Genomic DNA, 16,660 nt, shown 5'->3' with positions numbered 1-16,660 from the left:
GTTGGAAGCTGTAAAAATGTTTGGCTTGGTATCAGTTAAAATGGCCAATAACTAATCTGAGAGTTACTTTAGATGAGTCAGAGGATATTGTCCTTGCTTAGCACCCAGGTATTTATCCCACACAACTTACCAGTACAAAGGACATTCCTTTCTTTCAGCAAGTTCAGTGTTAATCAGGAAGAAATGAAACTACTGCTTTCTGATGGTTGGAGAAAACATACAGTCCTTCGATATTTCAAATTTACAATTGCTAGCCTTATTTTCAAAAAATCACACAAGTTATCACTAAGAAATAGTTTTATCACTTACAATGTGTTAATACACATAGGTCTCTGCTTAAAGTACTTCATTAAATTATAAAAGCAAACAGATTTTCCGTGCACAAAGACTTGGTAGGCAGTTTTACGGTGAAGAGACTGAATGCTTTGTTACTTGGTTAGGTACAAAAGAACAGCTGACAAAAGAAAATGACGAGTGGAAACAAAAGAGCAGTGCATTAGAAGAGCAAAAGACTGAGTTGGAGGTGCGGATGAGTGCACTCAAATCACAGTATGAAGGTCGCATTTGCCGCCTGGAGAGAGAGCTAAGAGAGCAACAGGAGAGGCACCATGAACAGCGAGATGAGCCTCCAGAGTCTACTAATAAGGTAAGGTACAAGATATGTGAAGCTTTTGTTAGCTTTACCATTTGTAGTGAAACGGAATAGTCTGTGTCTAACAATGTGTGGGCTTTGAGTTCACAGTAACGGAGCAGTTGTGAATTAGAATAGTTCCTGTGTGGTGCCCCTTCCCTTATACCATATCTGTGATAGCAGGTGGAAATTCAACAGACACAACTTCTTCCCATGGGGCTTCCAACCTTTTTAATCCCCAGAATAATGCAGCTGGAAACCCGAAACAGTACATACCACCTCCAGTTTCCCAAAGCAAGTTGGTCTTGGAAGGAAGAGAAACAGCTGTTCAGAGCATTAGAAGTTAATAACAAAAAATCGTTCTGGTTGGGTTCAAACTTTCCACTGCTAACAAAAGTATATAATTGTTTTACTGACTAGGTTTCACCACAGGAGTAGTTCAAACATTGCTCCTCTTGTTGGCTCTGTCAGCAGTCTTATTTGCATATACAATATGACAGGACTATCGTACTGAAACTTTGAGCTTGCATCCTGGTCCTACAGTAAATATAGTTCTTTCCAATAGAACAGAATTAATCAGTACTCTTTTTGGCTGTCTAAAAAAATTGCATTATCAAGGGTATCCCAGAAAATACTTGACTTCCTTGAGCAAGCTCAGAATATTTGAGAGTAAGCATGGAAATGGTATACTGCCAAATCCGTAGTTGAAACAATTGTAATTAAAGAGATCTGTCTACTGAAGTAGTAACCAAAATTGCATTTTTGGATTGTTTTATAGAGCCTGCTGGCTTAATATTTAGCTATGGAAGCATATAATTTACAAAAACACTTACACCTAATAGGTTGCGGAACAGCAGAGGCAGATCACACTCAAATCTACTCCAGCATCAGGTGAAAGAGGAATGTAAGTTGTGGGTTCTTTTTTGTCTAGTCGTTATGTCTATATTTTTTGTTTTGAACTGTAGGAATGAATTAAAGGCTTTTGCATTTAAGAATTTTTTAACAGCTTTTGGAAGCTACTGACTGCTAAATGCTAACACTGAGCTATGGACTAACCGAATCTAACCAGTTAAGTCATTTACTGCTAAACTGTCATATTTAGGTACACTGTGAACTTGAAATCTAGTCTATTTGAAAAATTATAAGCAGTTTCAGGTACTACACCAGCCTGTGAAGATGTATAATCTTTATGGCCTATAATCTGACATTTCTGTTCTTGGAACAGTTCTGATCCCAGGTGTTCTTGTAACAATGCTACACATCTTAGATTTTTAAAATTCTGGTATCCCTTTGAAATGAAGTTCTGATCTTGAGAAGTGACTGTAAAAATCACTGGCATCATTCTTATTCAGCAGATATTCTCCTTCTGTATTGAGCCATATCAGTTGACTTCAGTGACAAATATAAGACTGTGTCCACACTGCGCTGTCAGTGCTAAAACTTTAGTCGTGCAGGGGTGTGAAAAAACACCCCTGAGAGACAAAAGTTTTAGCACTGAAAAGCGCCAGTACAGACAGCGATTTATCGCCAGGAGCTACACAAATTTCCAGTTAATCACATCTATCAAGGATATGGGGTTGTGCACAGGGCATAATTTGCCCTGCAGAATAATCTCTTCTAGCGGTGATGTGCAAGAATGATAATTGTGAACAAAACTTCGAAGGTAGCTGTTGATTATGGAATCATAAGTATGTAGGGCTGGAAAAGACCTCGAGAGGTCAAGTCCAGCCCCCTGCACTAAGGCAGGACCAGGTTAACCTTGACTGTCCCTGACAAGTGTTTGTCCAACCTGATTTTGAAAACATCCAGTGATGGGGATTTACAACTTCACTTGGAAACCCCTTCCTAATTTAACTACCCTTGTAGTTTTTCCTAATATCTAACCTAAATCCCTTTCTGCAGATTAAGCCCATTATATCTTGTCTCACCTTCAGTGGACATGGGGAACTAATCACCATCCTCTTTATAACAGCCGTTAACATATTTTGAAGACTGTTTATCAGGTGTTCTCTCTCCCTTCCCCCGGTTGTCTTTTCTCTAGACGTAAACATACCCAGTTTTTTTAAACCTTTCCTCATAGGTCAGAATGTCTAAACATTTTATCATTATTGTTAGAACATAAGAATGGCCATACTGGGTCAGACCAAAGGGCCATCTAGTCCCGTATGCTGTTTTCCGACAGTGGCCAATACCAGGTGCCCCAGAAGGAATGAACAGAGCTGATAATCATCAAGTGGTCTACCCCCTGTTGCCCATTCCCAGCTTCTGGCAAACAGAGGCTAGAGACACCATCCCTGCCCATGCTGGCTAATAGCCATTGACGGACTTATCCTCAATGAACTTATCTAGTTCTTTTTTTGAACCTTGTTATAGTCTTGGACTTCACAACATCCTCTTGCAAAGAGTTCCACAGCTTGACTGTGTGTTGTGTGAAGAAATACTTCTTTTGTTTGTTTTAAACCTGCTTCCTGTTAATTTCGTTTGGTGACCCCTAGTTCTTGTGTTATGAGAAGGAGTAAATAACACTTCCTTATTTACTTTCTCCCCACCAGTCTTGATTTTATAGACCTCTATCATGTCCCCCCTCAGTCGTCTCTTTTCCAAGATGAAAAGTCTGAATCTTGATCTCTCCTGATATGGAAGCTGTTCCATGCTCCTAATCATTTGTATTGCCCTTTTCTGAACCTTTTCCAATTCCAGTACATCTTTTTTGAGATGGGGCAACCACATCTGCATGCAGTATTCAAGATGTGGGCGTACCATGGATTTATATAGAGGCAATATGACATTTTGTTGTCTCATCTATCCCTTTCTTAATGATTACCAACATGCTCTTAGCTTTTTTTGACTGCTGCTACACGCTGAGTGGATGTTTTCAGAGAACTATCCACAATGATGCCAAGATCTCTCTTGAGTGGTATCTGCTAATTTAGACCCCATCATTTAATATGTATAGTTGGGATTATGTTTTCCAATGTGATTTGTTTGCATTTATAAACAATGAATTTCATCTGCCATTTTGTTGCCCCGTCACCCAGTTGTTGCTCTCCTCTGATCTCTCCAATTTATTCACATCTTTCCTAAAGTGTGGCACCCAGAACTGGACACTACTCTAGCTCAGTGCCGAGTAGAGCAGCACAATTACTTACCATATCTTACATACGACATTCCTGTTAATACACCCCAGAATGATATAAGCCTTTTTGCAACTGCAGCCATTGTTGATTTTTTCAACCTGTGATCCACTATAATTCCCAGTTACTTTTCATCAGAACTACTGCTAGTTATTTGCCATTTTATATTTGTCATTTGATTTTTTTCCTTCCTAAGTGTGGTACTTTGCACTTATCTTTATTGAATTTCATCTTGTTGATTTCAGTGCAATTCTCTAATTTTTCAAGGTTGGTTTTGAATTCTAATCCTGTTCCCCCAAGTGCTTGCAACCCCTCTCAGCTTGTTAAAAGAAAAGGAGTACTTGTGGCACCTTAGAGACTAACAAATTTATTTGAGCATAAGCTTTCGTGAGCTACAGCTCACTTCATCATGCATCGGATGAAGTGAGCTGTAGCTCATGAAAACTTATGCTCAAATAAATTTGTTAGTCTCTAAGGTGCCACAAGTACTCCTTTTCTTTTTGCGAATACAGACTAACACAGCTGCTACTCTGATCCCAGCTTGTTGTCATCCTCAGTAATAAAAATATTGAATAGTACCAGACTCAGGGCTGCAGGATCCCTGGAGATATGCCCTCCCAGCTTGAGTATAGTCTTTCAACCAGTTATGCTCTCACCTTATAGCAATTTCATATAGACTACATTTCTTGAGTTTGCTTATGAGAATGTTGTGGTAACTGTGTCAAAAGCCTTATTAAAATTAAGATGCATCAGATACAGGTTCCCCTGATTCACTAAACCAGTAATCCTGTGAAAGAAGGAAATTAGGTTGATTTGGCATGATTTGTTCTTGACAAATTCATGCTGTCTGTTCCTTATAACCCTTATATCCCCTAAGTGCTTACGAATTGTTTAATAATTTGTCCCAGGTACTGAAGTTAGTCTGTCTGGTCTATAATTCCCCGGGTCCTCTTTGTTCCCTTTTTTAACAATAAGTACTCTGCTTGCCTTTCTCCAGTCCTTTGGGACCTCACCCATCCTCCTTGAGTTCTGAGATAATAATTGCTAACTGTTTCAAGATGGCTTCAGCTAGTTACTTAAGCTTTTTAGGATGAATTTCTTCTGGCCCTGTTGAATTTAATACATCTAACTTATACAAATATTCTTTAACCTGATCTTTCCGTATTTTGGCTTGCATTCTTCCCTTCTCGTTGATATTACTTGTGTTGAGTATCTGATTACTACTCTTCTTTTTAGTGAAGACTGAAGCAGAATAGGCATTAAACACCTTAGCCTTCCAAATGTCATCTCTTTTATTTGGTCTCCTTCTCCACTGTTCTGTTCTTTCGTCTTTCTCTTGCTCTAAATGTATATGAAGAGCTGCCTCTTATTACCTTTTATGTCCCTTACTAGTTGTCATTTATTTTGTGCTTTAACCTTTCTGAATTTGTTCGTACTTGCTTGTGCTATTCTTTTGTACTCCTGAGCAATTTGTCCATGTTTTCACTTTTTGTAGGATTCATTTTTGATTTTTCAGATCATTAAAAAGCTCCTAATGGGGAAACATTGGCCTCTTACTATACTTCCTATCTTCCTTTGAATCAGGATAGTTTGCCATTCTGCCTTTAATGTTGTGTCCTCCAGAAGTTGCCAACTCTCCTACATCCCTTAGATTTTCTTCCCTTGGGACCCTGTCTTCCAATTCTCTGTATTTGTTAGTCTTCTTTTTGAAGTCCATCCCCTTATTCTGCTGCTCTCACTCCTTCCTTTCCCTAGAATCGTGAAATATATCATTTTATGATCACTTTCACCCATGTGGGCATCCCACCAAGTCTCTGTGATGCCAATTAAATAATAATTTAGCTTAGATACTAGTACTATGCCATGATCTGTTTTAAATGTTGTTGTGAAACTTTTCTAAATCAACATTTGATATTGTGTTAGAAAACTGAATTTGATACACTTGTAAGTCTGACCCCAACTTTGTTAGCACAAATAAAACCAGTGTCCTATTTCCAGTGCTAGCACTTCTGATCCACCAACAGCAAACATTAAGCCAACGCCTGTTGTGTCAACTCCAAGTAAAGTGACTGCTACTGCCATACCTGGGAGTAAATCTACTCCAAGAGCAAGTATCCGTCCAATGGTTACTCCTGCTACAGTTACAAATCCAACCACTACTCCAACAGCCACAGTTATGCCTACAACACAGGTGGAAACCCAAGAAGGTAAGTGTTCTAAATAAAGGACAACTATCTAAATTAAACTAACCTTAAAAGGACACCTCTACTTGAAATCTAGTCAATTTCAGAGTTAAATATAATGTCTGGTATTCTACCTGACCTTGAATCCCCTTGCTAATTTGTTGTGCTTTTACAGTTTTTACAGCTTTAAATCAGTTAACAGGTCATACATGAGAAACATTAAATCTCACTATCCACTGCTTTCTCAACTGAAAAGTAATGTGAACTGTACTAGATAATGATAAGCCAATTAAAATGTGCTACCATTTGCTTTTCAGCTATGCAGTCAGAAGGACCAGTCGAGCATGTTCCAGTCTTTGGAAGCACAAGTGGATCTGTACGCTCCACCAGTCCTAATGTCCAGACATCTCTCTCTCAACCCATCTTAACTGTTCAGCAACAGACTCAAGCTACAGCTTTTGTGCAGCCCACTCAGCAAAGTCATCCTCAGATCGAGCCAGCGACTCAAGAGCCACCCCCGACCATTGTGGAGGTCGTACAGAGCTCACAAATAGAAAGGCCTTCCACTTCCACAGCAGTGTTTGGTACAGGTTGGTTTCATTCTCTAAATAAACATAAAGGGCCTAATCTCATGGTGTGTCCAAACCATTACAGATCCTCATTGAATCAGGCCATAATGCATATAATAGCAGGTGAAGGCTTTGTGTGCAAATTGTGGGGTAGACTTTCAAAAAGACTGAGGTCTGGCCTACCTTCTTGGTAGGCCAAAGTATACCGTTTAAAAACTGTGACTTAGTACACTTCTAAAAGGTATTCTAGATGAAACAAGAAGTGAATGTTCAAATGTCTATTCAAACTAGTGCTGGATGTTAAATTTTGTTTGCTACAGAAAAAAGCAGGATCTCCCCTCATGCGCGCCTCTATTTCCTCGATCTTGCTTTGGTATGAGGATTCAGAGTTTTGACTCGAAACTTTATAAATGACTACTGTAGGAAAGCAAACTAAATCAACTGAACTGAACACATATTCTGTGATTGTACGTGTACTTGCTTCAAACCCATTTAGGCCTTAGATGGCAATTTTAAAAAAAATTAGATCTTACTGCTACACTGAGCACCTATCATTATAGATGCTCCTGTTATTTGCAAAATTTATCCCCAAAAGTACCCCTTGTGGCTATTTTTAATTGCCTTTGCTGGTGCCTACGGAAATGTTAGCAACCATGTTCTGTCAGGAATAAAACTCCTGAAAAACGAACAAAAGAGCTGAAGCAAATAGAATGAGTTCAGTTGTGCCCTTAAGCTTAGATCTGGGTTCTGATGGACTTTGAATAGGGGCCAGTTTCACAGAGGGGAGCCTGCAGCTCAGAAAGCTCTGCTGCCAGTCCCAGTGTGTGCAACCCCAGGAGCAAACCGCAAGACACTCCTATCCAAGTGCTAGGGTTGAGTATAGAGCAAGAGGCAGTCTCTCAAAGAGGAAGCTGAAATTATCTGGGTTTCTGCCAGTTTACTAAACCCTCTTTGTGTGCCATAATGCTCTTGAAAATAACACTGAGGACTCTTTCAAGTTTCAGCTACCCCAAGTTCTTCCTTGCCCAAGCGTCCACGAGAGGAGGAAGAGGATAGCACAGTAGAAAACTCGGAACAAATTTCAGAGGAAACAGTGGATATACCTCTTCCAAAGAAACTGAGAAGCATACAGAGAGTTGGACCTGAGGTTTGTAAGAATGGCAATACTTCCAGTGAATTATGTTGCCCCGTCCAGGATTTGAGATTGGAATAAGCTTTTGATGAGGAAACTGAAACAGGATCCTGTTGCAAAAGCTTTTAAAATTCTGTTGCTGGCAAAGTCGGTCACCTTTTGTGAAAATGGTGATTGACAAACTCGTTACCAGTGGTTCTCAACCAGGGGTCCGAGGTCCCCTTGGGGTGGGGGTGGGGGTGGCCGTGAGCAGGTGTTGGAGGGGTCCACTAAGCAGGGCTGGCACGACACTTGCTGGGGCCCAAGGCAGAAAGCCAAAGCTCCGCCTCATTGGACTGAGCTTGAAGCTCCAGCTTCATGGGGGCCCCAGGCAATTGCCCTGCTTGCTACTCCCTAACGCTGCCCCTGGCTTTTATATGTAGAAAACCAGTTTTTGTGGTGCAGGTGGGCCATGGAGTTTTTACAGCATGTTGAGGGGGGCCTCGGAAAGAAAAAGGTAGCAAACCCTTGCTCTATACCATTAGAATAGCCTACATCTTGAATTTCCAACTAAAGCAAAACTTATAGCGTTTAATGGTAGGGGCTTTGTGTTAAATAGTAGAATTTTTATTAGTTTAAGGGGAACACTGTTAACTTGAAATCCATGCAGTCGAGCTTAGCAGTATTTTGAATAGGCCTGAAAGGAGTGAGGTGGGTGTCAGGAAGGCAGGAGATGCAGAAATTGAAAATGAGCAATAAGCCCCTGGGCAAGAGTTTTAGCAGTGTGGATAGAAAGAAGGCCAGGTCTTTGAGTTATGGAGAAAGAAGCAGCAATATTTGGACATGGTCTGAATATTCAGATGTAGCGAGAAAACAGAGTTTCATATGACACCTATGAGGAGATGTCAGAAAAGCAGAAATATGAGGTTGGATGGAGAGAGGCTAGTCAGCAGTCACAAGGTACGTATTGGGCATTGGTGTAGAAATGGTAGTTAAAATTGTCTGTCTGACTGGCTCTCTTATTATGAAAAATATACGGTTTTTCAGGAGGAAGTCACGGCAGAAGAAAGCACTGATGGTGAGGTAGAAACTCAAATTTACAATCAAGATTCTCAAGACTCCATTGGAGAAGTAAGCAAAAAAAAATGAATTTTAATTGTAGCATGAACAGCCCTTCCGTGCAAATACCACTTTGGTATTTTAACAATTGCTGCAGTTAACATTGTATATCAATCTAGTCATTATTAGAAAAGCATTTGTTGATGGTAACATCTTTGTGAAATGTCAGTCATAATTTAGAGATTTGTAATGGAAATCAGTTTGTAAAGATTATAACAATTTTTAGGGCTAGAAGTTTCATTCAGTGTATATTTAATTTTGATTGCGATTTTCACATACCTCCATAGATAGTACTTCACATTTTCAAAGAACTATATAAACATTAAGTACTACCACTGAATTATGTAGTAATTTTACTTACGGGGGAAACTGAGACATAGGGATTAAAGGAGTCAACATCAGAGCCAGGATTGGAGTTTGAGAGTTGTAAATTCTTAAATTTCTTGTTTTGTTCCCACAGACTACACTTCTGTGGGAACAAAGAAAGAAATTTAAGAATATATGGCTTTATGTTGCAGAAAGATTCTGTGACAAATCGTTGAGCAGGTTTCAATCAGCAAGGAACTGGGATGGATCATAAGAGTGTAGGCAATGTCAGGAGTTCTGTTCAGTACCTTAGACTTTCCTTTGTATTTATTTAGGGCCAGATTTTTGGCTCTCCTGAAATAAGTAATTGAAATGTGAAGACAAAAAATTAGAATTAAATTTCTCTTCCTACCGCAAAGAAGTAATTCCATAACTCATACCTGCATCTGTCCTGATCGGACCTTACATTCTGGTAGGGAGTGGATTTTCTCTAACCAGTGGAGAATACTGTGTCCCTAAAATCAGGGGTTTTTTTCTGTAACTTTACACATACAAAAGATGCTCAGAGGTTGACTCTCATTTAACCCCCAGATATCTCTACCTCCAAACATCTTTGAATGACCTATTCTAGAACTCAAACATGATTACTGCAGTCCAGTTAATTCTATTGCTGAGCAATCAAATACAAAGGAACCAAGTCACTTAGGATGCAGAAATATCTAGAACTCGTTCTTGCACTTAAGTCATGGGTGCTGAAATGTGAAAAAAATGTTCTCAATCCAAAAAAAAAAGTAATTTCCAGTATCTGAAAACAGATGACTATTATCTGAACATCTTTATCCAGATTTAACAGTTCTTGTTCAAATTCTTTGAGGATTTTAATGAGCTGCAGTTTTTGCTGAATCAAACTAGAATGATGTACAACCTTTTTAATAACTATATACAATAGTTATTAATACAATAACTTTTTAATAACCTTTGTAGCTAGCTAGCCAAGTGATGGATCTAAAGGGTTTCATTCTGTCTGGAGTAGCAGCAGAGAAGCCTAGAGATCTCTCTTCCATATCAATGGAAAACTAACTTTGCCCAAGGTCCCGGCTACATTTAATCTTTTTTAGATGGGTGTGAAACTGGTTAGTGGCATGGTCAAATCCAGCCATAGTTTGTGTCCGCACACAACTTGATTAATACTCTGTTAATATCTGTGACAACTAATGTTTTTCCGTTTCCAGCAACAGATTCTGCTTCTGCTCTGATTGTCATCTCACCACCGGTTGGGCATACTACTCTTTTGCATGTTGATGGGCTCCTCTAACAGAGCTGTTGTAACTGATCTGGCCAGTTCTCCTTTCTCACAGCTCTATGTGTATTAGGGTACACCAGCGTACATTACACACATGCTTCCAGCGAGGCTATATTTACATGTTCTCTGGGCACTTCTCCTTGTTCAAGCACTATGCCCAGACTGTCCCAGAACGCATCAATACAAACACAATTACCATCTTTGGTAGGGGTGAATTCATGTAATTGCATGGTTTGTGGACCCAACAAAAAGCAGCTGAGTGGACACAACAAAAATGTGATTGTTGCAACCAGTTAAGATGAGCATCACAAACAGATTACAACAACACAGATGTAGTGTAGAGTGGACCCAAATCTGATCTAGGTACTGAACCGCGAGTGGTGACATAGCTGCTTTTAGCAGCACTTGTGGAGGGATTTAAAAGTTAAACAGAATTGCAAATTGACTTAATATCTCCTGTGGCAAACATTTTTAAAAACACACACATGAAGTATCACTTTTATTTTAGTTAACTTTCCTTTACCTTTTAAAGGGGGTTACCCAGGGAGAGTACGCTCCCATGGAAGATAGTGAAGAAACCTCTCAGTCCCTCCCAATAGATCTTGGACCTCTTCAGTCCGATCAACAGAATACCTCGTCATCCCAGGATGGTCAGTCCAAGAGAGATGATGTCATTGTGATTGACAGCGATGACGAAGAGGATGATGATGAGGAAAATGAAGGCGAGCAAGAAGTATGTCTGGCTTATTTGTAGTTTTGTGATCATCAGTATCTTTGTGCAAATAAACAGCTCGTCCTGTGGGTGGCTACCAAAAAGCAATTAAAATGGTTTCTTTTTTTTTTTAAAGACGAACTCACGATTTACAAATGTCTGCTGTTTAACAGTAAATATAGAAAAGCATATGCACTCTTAGAAGCTCTGTGCATCCATTTACCTGGCTATGAGCGGAAGTAAAACACATTTTTTTTCATTGATGCAGGAAGAACTAAGCACACAATTCCTGTTAATAGGAATTCTGCAGTTATTCATACAGCTGGACATTTAAATTTATTTACTCAGCTCAGATTGATTTTTGAACTGTTGTGAAGTTGACTGAAGCACTCATTTATATAATGAAATGCCTCTGCTAGCCAGGCTGTGGAGAGGTTTTCAGCACAGAAATAATTCTGAAATAACTTTTTAAAAAAAATTCCTTTCCTTAAGTAAAATCCTCAGTATTTCTTGCTTCACAAAAAAATAAATAAATAAACCAATCCCACAGAATATATCACACTGACATTACCAAATACCTTGAGTTTTTCTGCTATTAATGTAACTTATTTATACAGATAAACCTCTCTAGTCCGGCACCCTCAGGACCTGCCTGGTGCCGAACCACAGGAGGTCAATGCAGAGTGCCAGTGGGTATCCATAGGCGTGGGAAGTAGGGGTATGGGGAGTGCTGCAGTACTCCCAGGCTTTGCGCCCAGCATGGCCCCCCCATCCGGGGATTCCGCTGTCACCCAGGGTCCCAGCCACTAGCCCTTCCGCCTAGGGGCTCCGATGCTCGCCCCAAGTCCCAGACGCCAGCCCCTCGCCTGGGTCCCAGCCACGGCTCCAGTTCCTCCCCCTCCCTCCCGGTGCTTGAATGCTGCGAATCAGCTGTTTGCAGTGCTCCGGAAGCACTGGGAGGGAGGAGGAGGAGGAGGAGTTGGTAAGTGCGGGGCCACCAGCGCATGGGGGGAGAGGGAGGAGCTTGGCACCAGTGGATGCTCTGCACCCACTAATTTTTCCCCATGGGTGCTTCAGCCCTGGAGCACCCACGGAGTCGGCACCTATGCCGGACCACGGAGTGCCGGATTAGAGAGATTCAACCTGTATTAACACAGTGCCCTGAGACCCCAGTTAGAATCCTGGCCTCAAGATGCCAGATGCTGTACAAACATATACAATGAGAGAACTAGCTTGAAGCAGGCATATTTTAATTAGTCACTGTATAAACTTTCTCATGCATCTTTTCATTGCACATTACTGCAGGTGACAATAAAATTTTTCACTTGACCTACAACAACATTTGAAGTTTGTATATGCCTACAAATGAATTCTTAACATCTCTAGAAAGAGACCTTTAGAGAAAATCTGTCTATTCATAGCACACTATAAAATGATTTAGCCATTCTCTAAAATGGCGGTAATGTTAGTAACCTCCTTTGTAAAGGGCTTTGAGATCTATAGTTGAAAAGTACTGTATAAGAGCTAGATGTTATCCTTTTGAGCTTTTCCTAAAGCTGTGTACGTTACATTTGTAGGATTATGAAGATGAGGAAGAGGAGGATGAAGATGATGATGAAGATACAGGAATGGGGGATGAAGGTGATGATAGTAATGAAGGAACCGGGAGTGCTGATGGAAATGATGGATATGAAGCAGATGATGCTGAGGTAAGAGTAACAACCTTTTGTAGGCATATGCGATCTCCTGAGGTAATTGTGATGTTATAGCTTGTTCCTATTGTAATCCACATGTTGAGAAAGGAAAATCTTAATTTTGAGTTGATTCAAGTAGATTGGATTTTGTGGTTAGGTGATAAATATAGTTCATGTTGCAACTGGTTTTCTTCTTGAGTAAAAAAACTTTTCGATGTGTGGAAAGGTTGGATAATACAAAGTACAGGACACAGCATAAGCTTTGTAATACTAGACTATGGTAGCTGTGAAGCTAGCCAAGTGTAACTCTTAACAACAAATGTTTATTAGTTGAAACATATTGAACAAACGATATTTTGATATAGATAGGTTTTAAAACTTGAGTAAATGTATACATAGTTGTTCTTTATAACTATGTACAGTATATAAAATTTCTTAAGTTTTCACAGATATCATCTTTCCTATATTAGCTTTTTCTGTTCTCTTTCAGTTATTGGCCTGGGTGGGGTTTTGCACTGAATCACTGTTTTATGAATTTTTAGGGTGCTGATGGTACAGATCCTTGTACAGAAACTGAAGAGAGCATGGGAGGTGGAGAAAGCAACCAGAGAGCAGCAGACTCTCAAAACAGTGGTACAATTAATCTCTATCTCTACAGTCTCTGGTTATGAGGGGGGACATGTGCAAGCCTTTTGAGTTCTTTCTGTTAAAACATGTATTTTTGAATTTGAGGTGGAAAAGATAGGTTTACAGGAGCCTACAGGGGTGTGCTCCAGTAAAATTCCATAAGCTAAGTAGCACTGGGTATATTCAATATTTGTATGGAAAACATTACTTGCAGAAAGAGCTGTTGATTCAGAAGGTGATCCTCTTCCCTCTGAGTCATTGGTGAACAATTGCCTATCATGGTGCTAATTGGTTCTTTAACTTGTAGACATGCTGTCTTTCAAATGACTTTTTAAATCCGGGCACTGTTCAGTTGTCACTGTTGGTCAGTTACTGCTTTTTGCAAGCGTAGAAATGTCTGCTATAGCATGTCAATCTGATTTTCAATTTTGGTATACGTTCTGTAAGGTTTTATTACAGCTTCATCTCAAACTACTCATGCTTCAGGATTGATTCCATTTGTGTGGTGGGTGAAGTGACCCCATATTCTCTATAAAGTATTACAGTGTACATCAATTTTTTAAAGGTGTCATACTTTTGTCATTGCAACTAAAGTACTGCCTGAATTACTCTGGTCATAGATTTGTGGAGTACAGTGTTTTTATTGTGTGATATTTCCTTGCATTTTAGGCGAAGGAAGCACAAGTGCTCCAGAGTCAACTTTCTCTCATGAAAGTTCAAGAGAACAGCAGCCAACATCTGCCTCAGAGAGGCAGGCTCCTCGGCCACCTCAGTCACCACGCAGACCACCACATCCTCTACCCCCACGACTGACTATTCATGCTCCACCCCAGGAACTGGGACCACCAGTACAGGTAGGAAATTACTCAACGCTTTAGAAAATTAAGGAAACTACTTAATTATGTAGCTTTTTGTAAATTATACCAGCACTGTTTCAGTTAATACTTGTCAGTATTTCCACTCTAAAAGCAGTTTTTGAGAAGGTTATAACTCAGCAGGATCTGGCTCAGATTTTTATTAAATATTCTTTGTGCAGATGCAGGTGTGGCATAAAGAAACTCCGACTGTCTTCTCAGCTAACCTTTTTGTGCCTAATGCCTCACATGTGAGCTGTATGTGACACTTTAAGATTCTACAGAATTTTAAGCTTTCATTTAAAAAAAGAAAAGGAGTACTTGCGGCACCTTAGAGACTAACAAATTTATTTGAGCATAAGCTTTCGTGAGCTATAGCTCACTTCATCGGATGCTGTCGCTCATGAAAGCTTATGCTCAAATAAATTTGTTATTCTCTAAGGTGCCGCGAGTACTCCTTTTCTTTTTGCAGATACACACTAACACGGCTGCTACTCTGAAACCTGTCATTTAAAAAAAGAAAGTTTTACCCTTATGGTTGCAAAAAGAAACCTCCTGATTGTGAGCTAATTCTTTATAGCCCCCTTGTTCTGAGGGGTGTGCACTGTTCCAATTTATTTCTATGGGGTGTTTATCTCTGAACCCTTATGACAGGTTACATGTCAACATTGTTAACTATTCCACTTTACCAGAAACTTCAGCTAACATGTTTATATTTCCTGGTTGGACCCGGCTGTGGGTAAGGAAGGTTGGAAAATGGATGTTTTTAAAAGCATAGTGCTACACAGATGAGTCCTACAGTGTCACAAGATCTCTCCTTGATTTTCAGTGCATGAGCTCACCCCATGCATGAGGTGTGGAAAATGTTGCTGCTAGTGAGAACAGAGACAATGATTTCCCCGGCATCATCATCTCTTAAAAATCAGGGTTCTTCTCCTCAGTGTAGCCTGATGGGGAGCTGAATTGGAAACACAAGCAGAGTGGGAAGAGGAGCAAGACCTGTGCTCAGCTAGGTACATATAATAACACCTTCCAAATTTCAAATCATTTCTGCCCCAAGAAAGAACAGATAAAAAAGAAGAGTGGAGAAAAATAAAGACCAAAAAAACAAAAAGTGCAGAGAGAAAAAAGTAGCACACAAGGAAGGATGGGATAAAAGAGGTGGGATAGATAGGAGAATGGGGAAAGAATGGAGAAAGAAGACAACAGCATTCATGGTTGGAAGTTGAAGCTAGACAAATTCAGGCTGGAAATAAGGCATACGTTTTTAATGGTAAGAGTAATTCATCATTGGAGCCATTTACCAATAGTTGTGGTGGAGTCTCCATCACTAGCAATTTTTAAGTCAAGATTTAATTTTTTTAAAGATATGCTTTAGGAATTATTTTGGGGAAATTCTGTGTCCTGTGTTATACATGGCAGATAGATGATCATAATGGTCCTTTCTGGCCTTGGAATCTATGAATCTGTATGGGACCTCGCATATTTTATTACACTGAGAAATGTTGAATGCAGCTGTCAGTAGACTTCTATTCAGTCTGCCTTAACTAGGTCTCCTTGAGAGTTGGTCTGCATTGTTGCCTAATTGGTTTGAGAATTTGTTAAGTGGTGAGCTGTGCTGAGCATGCTTCCTCCACAGTCCAGGGAGCACCAAGAGAGAGTTGAAGAATGAATGCCAGAAGTTTTGCCAGTTCCGTGCGCAGAACTTGAAATTTTTTAAGTTTTTTTTTTTTTTTTTAGGGGGAAAAATTAAACTGACCTTAATAGTTCTAACTTAAACACAATTATAATCGGTTTCAGAGTAACAGCCGTGTTAGTCTGTATTCGCAAAAAGAAAAGGAGTACTTGTGGCACCTTAGAGACTAACCAATTTATTTGAGCATGAGCTTTCGTGAGCTACAGCTCACTTCATCGGATGCATGAAGTGAGCTGTAGCTCACGAAAGCTCATGCTCAAATAAATTGGTTAGTCTCTAAGGTGCCACAAGTACTCCTTTTCTTTTTACAATTATAATCGTTCATAGATTTTTCATTTGGTTTGTTGTGCTCTTTCAAGATATTATAGTATGGTTTATAACATTGTGTTTATTTTCCAAAGACCTTTCTGTGTTTGATGAAGTGCACAAAAAAACCCTTTGAGCCCTTTTCACTAAATGCTGAACCATTTGTTTAGACTACACTAAAATTGTGTCTTGTGAAAATGATTTAAATGTCATTGTACTGCAACACCCCCCTCACACACTCACTGTTTCCTCTTTACTTAGAAAGAGTTCCTATATTAATTTTTCCCCCTTTTTGGTGTAACATTGCCCCATTTTGTAAATTAGTTGCTTCTGCCTGATTCAGGATTGTTTTAAGTATAGGAATTAAGTGCATGATTAAATATATCTGGAATATGGCTTTCACTAATAAAAATAT

General features: G+C 39.6%; 1 protein-coding gene across 3 annotated transcripts in view; it reads left to right on the top strand.

Annotated features, from left to right (window-relative positions):
• TPR (translocated promoter region, nuclear basket protein) overlaps positions 1-16,660 on the top strand; it is a 73,594-nt gene that overhangs the window by 42,650 nt on the left and 14,284 nt on the right. For all 3 annotated transcript variants that reach the window (XR_013346800.1, XM_077823580.1, XM_077823579.1), the window contains exons 34-43: positions 441-646; positions 1,474-1,535; positions 5,764-5,972; positions 6,266-6,538; positions 7,516-7,664; positions 8,676-8,759; positions 10,889-11,089; positions 12,646-12,777; positions 13,305-13,395; positions 14,059-14,243. Coding sequence is in view for 2 of the 3 variants with exons in the window: in XM_077823580.1 (XP_077679706.1) it covers positions 441-646; positions 1,474-1,535; positions 5,764-5,972; positions 6,266-6,538; positions 7,516-7,664; positions 8,676-8,759; positions 10,889-11,089; positions 12,646-12,777; positions 13,305-13,395; positions 14,059-14,243 (1,592 nt within the window). In the remaining variant the exon portion in view is untranslated. The remainder of the gene's footprint in view (positions 1-440; positions 647-1,473; positions 1,536-5,763; positions 5,973-6,265; positions 6,539-7,515; positions 7,665-8,675; positions 8,760-10,888; positions 11,090-12,645; positions 12,778-13,304; positions 13,396-14,058; positions 14,244-16,660) is intronic.

Source organism: Eretmochelys imbricata, chromosome 8 (genome assembly GCF_965152235.1).
Source record: "Eretmochelys imbricata isolate rEreImb1 chromosome 8, rEreImb1.hap1, whole genome shotgun sequence".
In the NCBI taxonomy this organism is placed as follows: Eukaryota; Metazoa; Chordata; order Testudines; family Cheloniidae; genus Eretmochelys; species Eretmochelys imbricata.
Note: the sequence above shows the minus strand (reverse complement) of the source record. Positions and strands in the feature narration are given on the sequence as shown.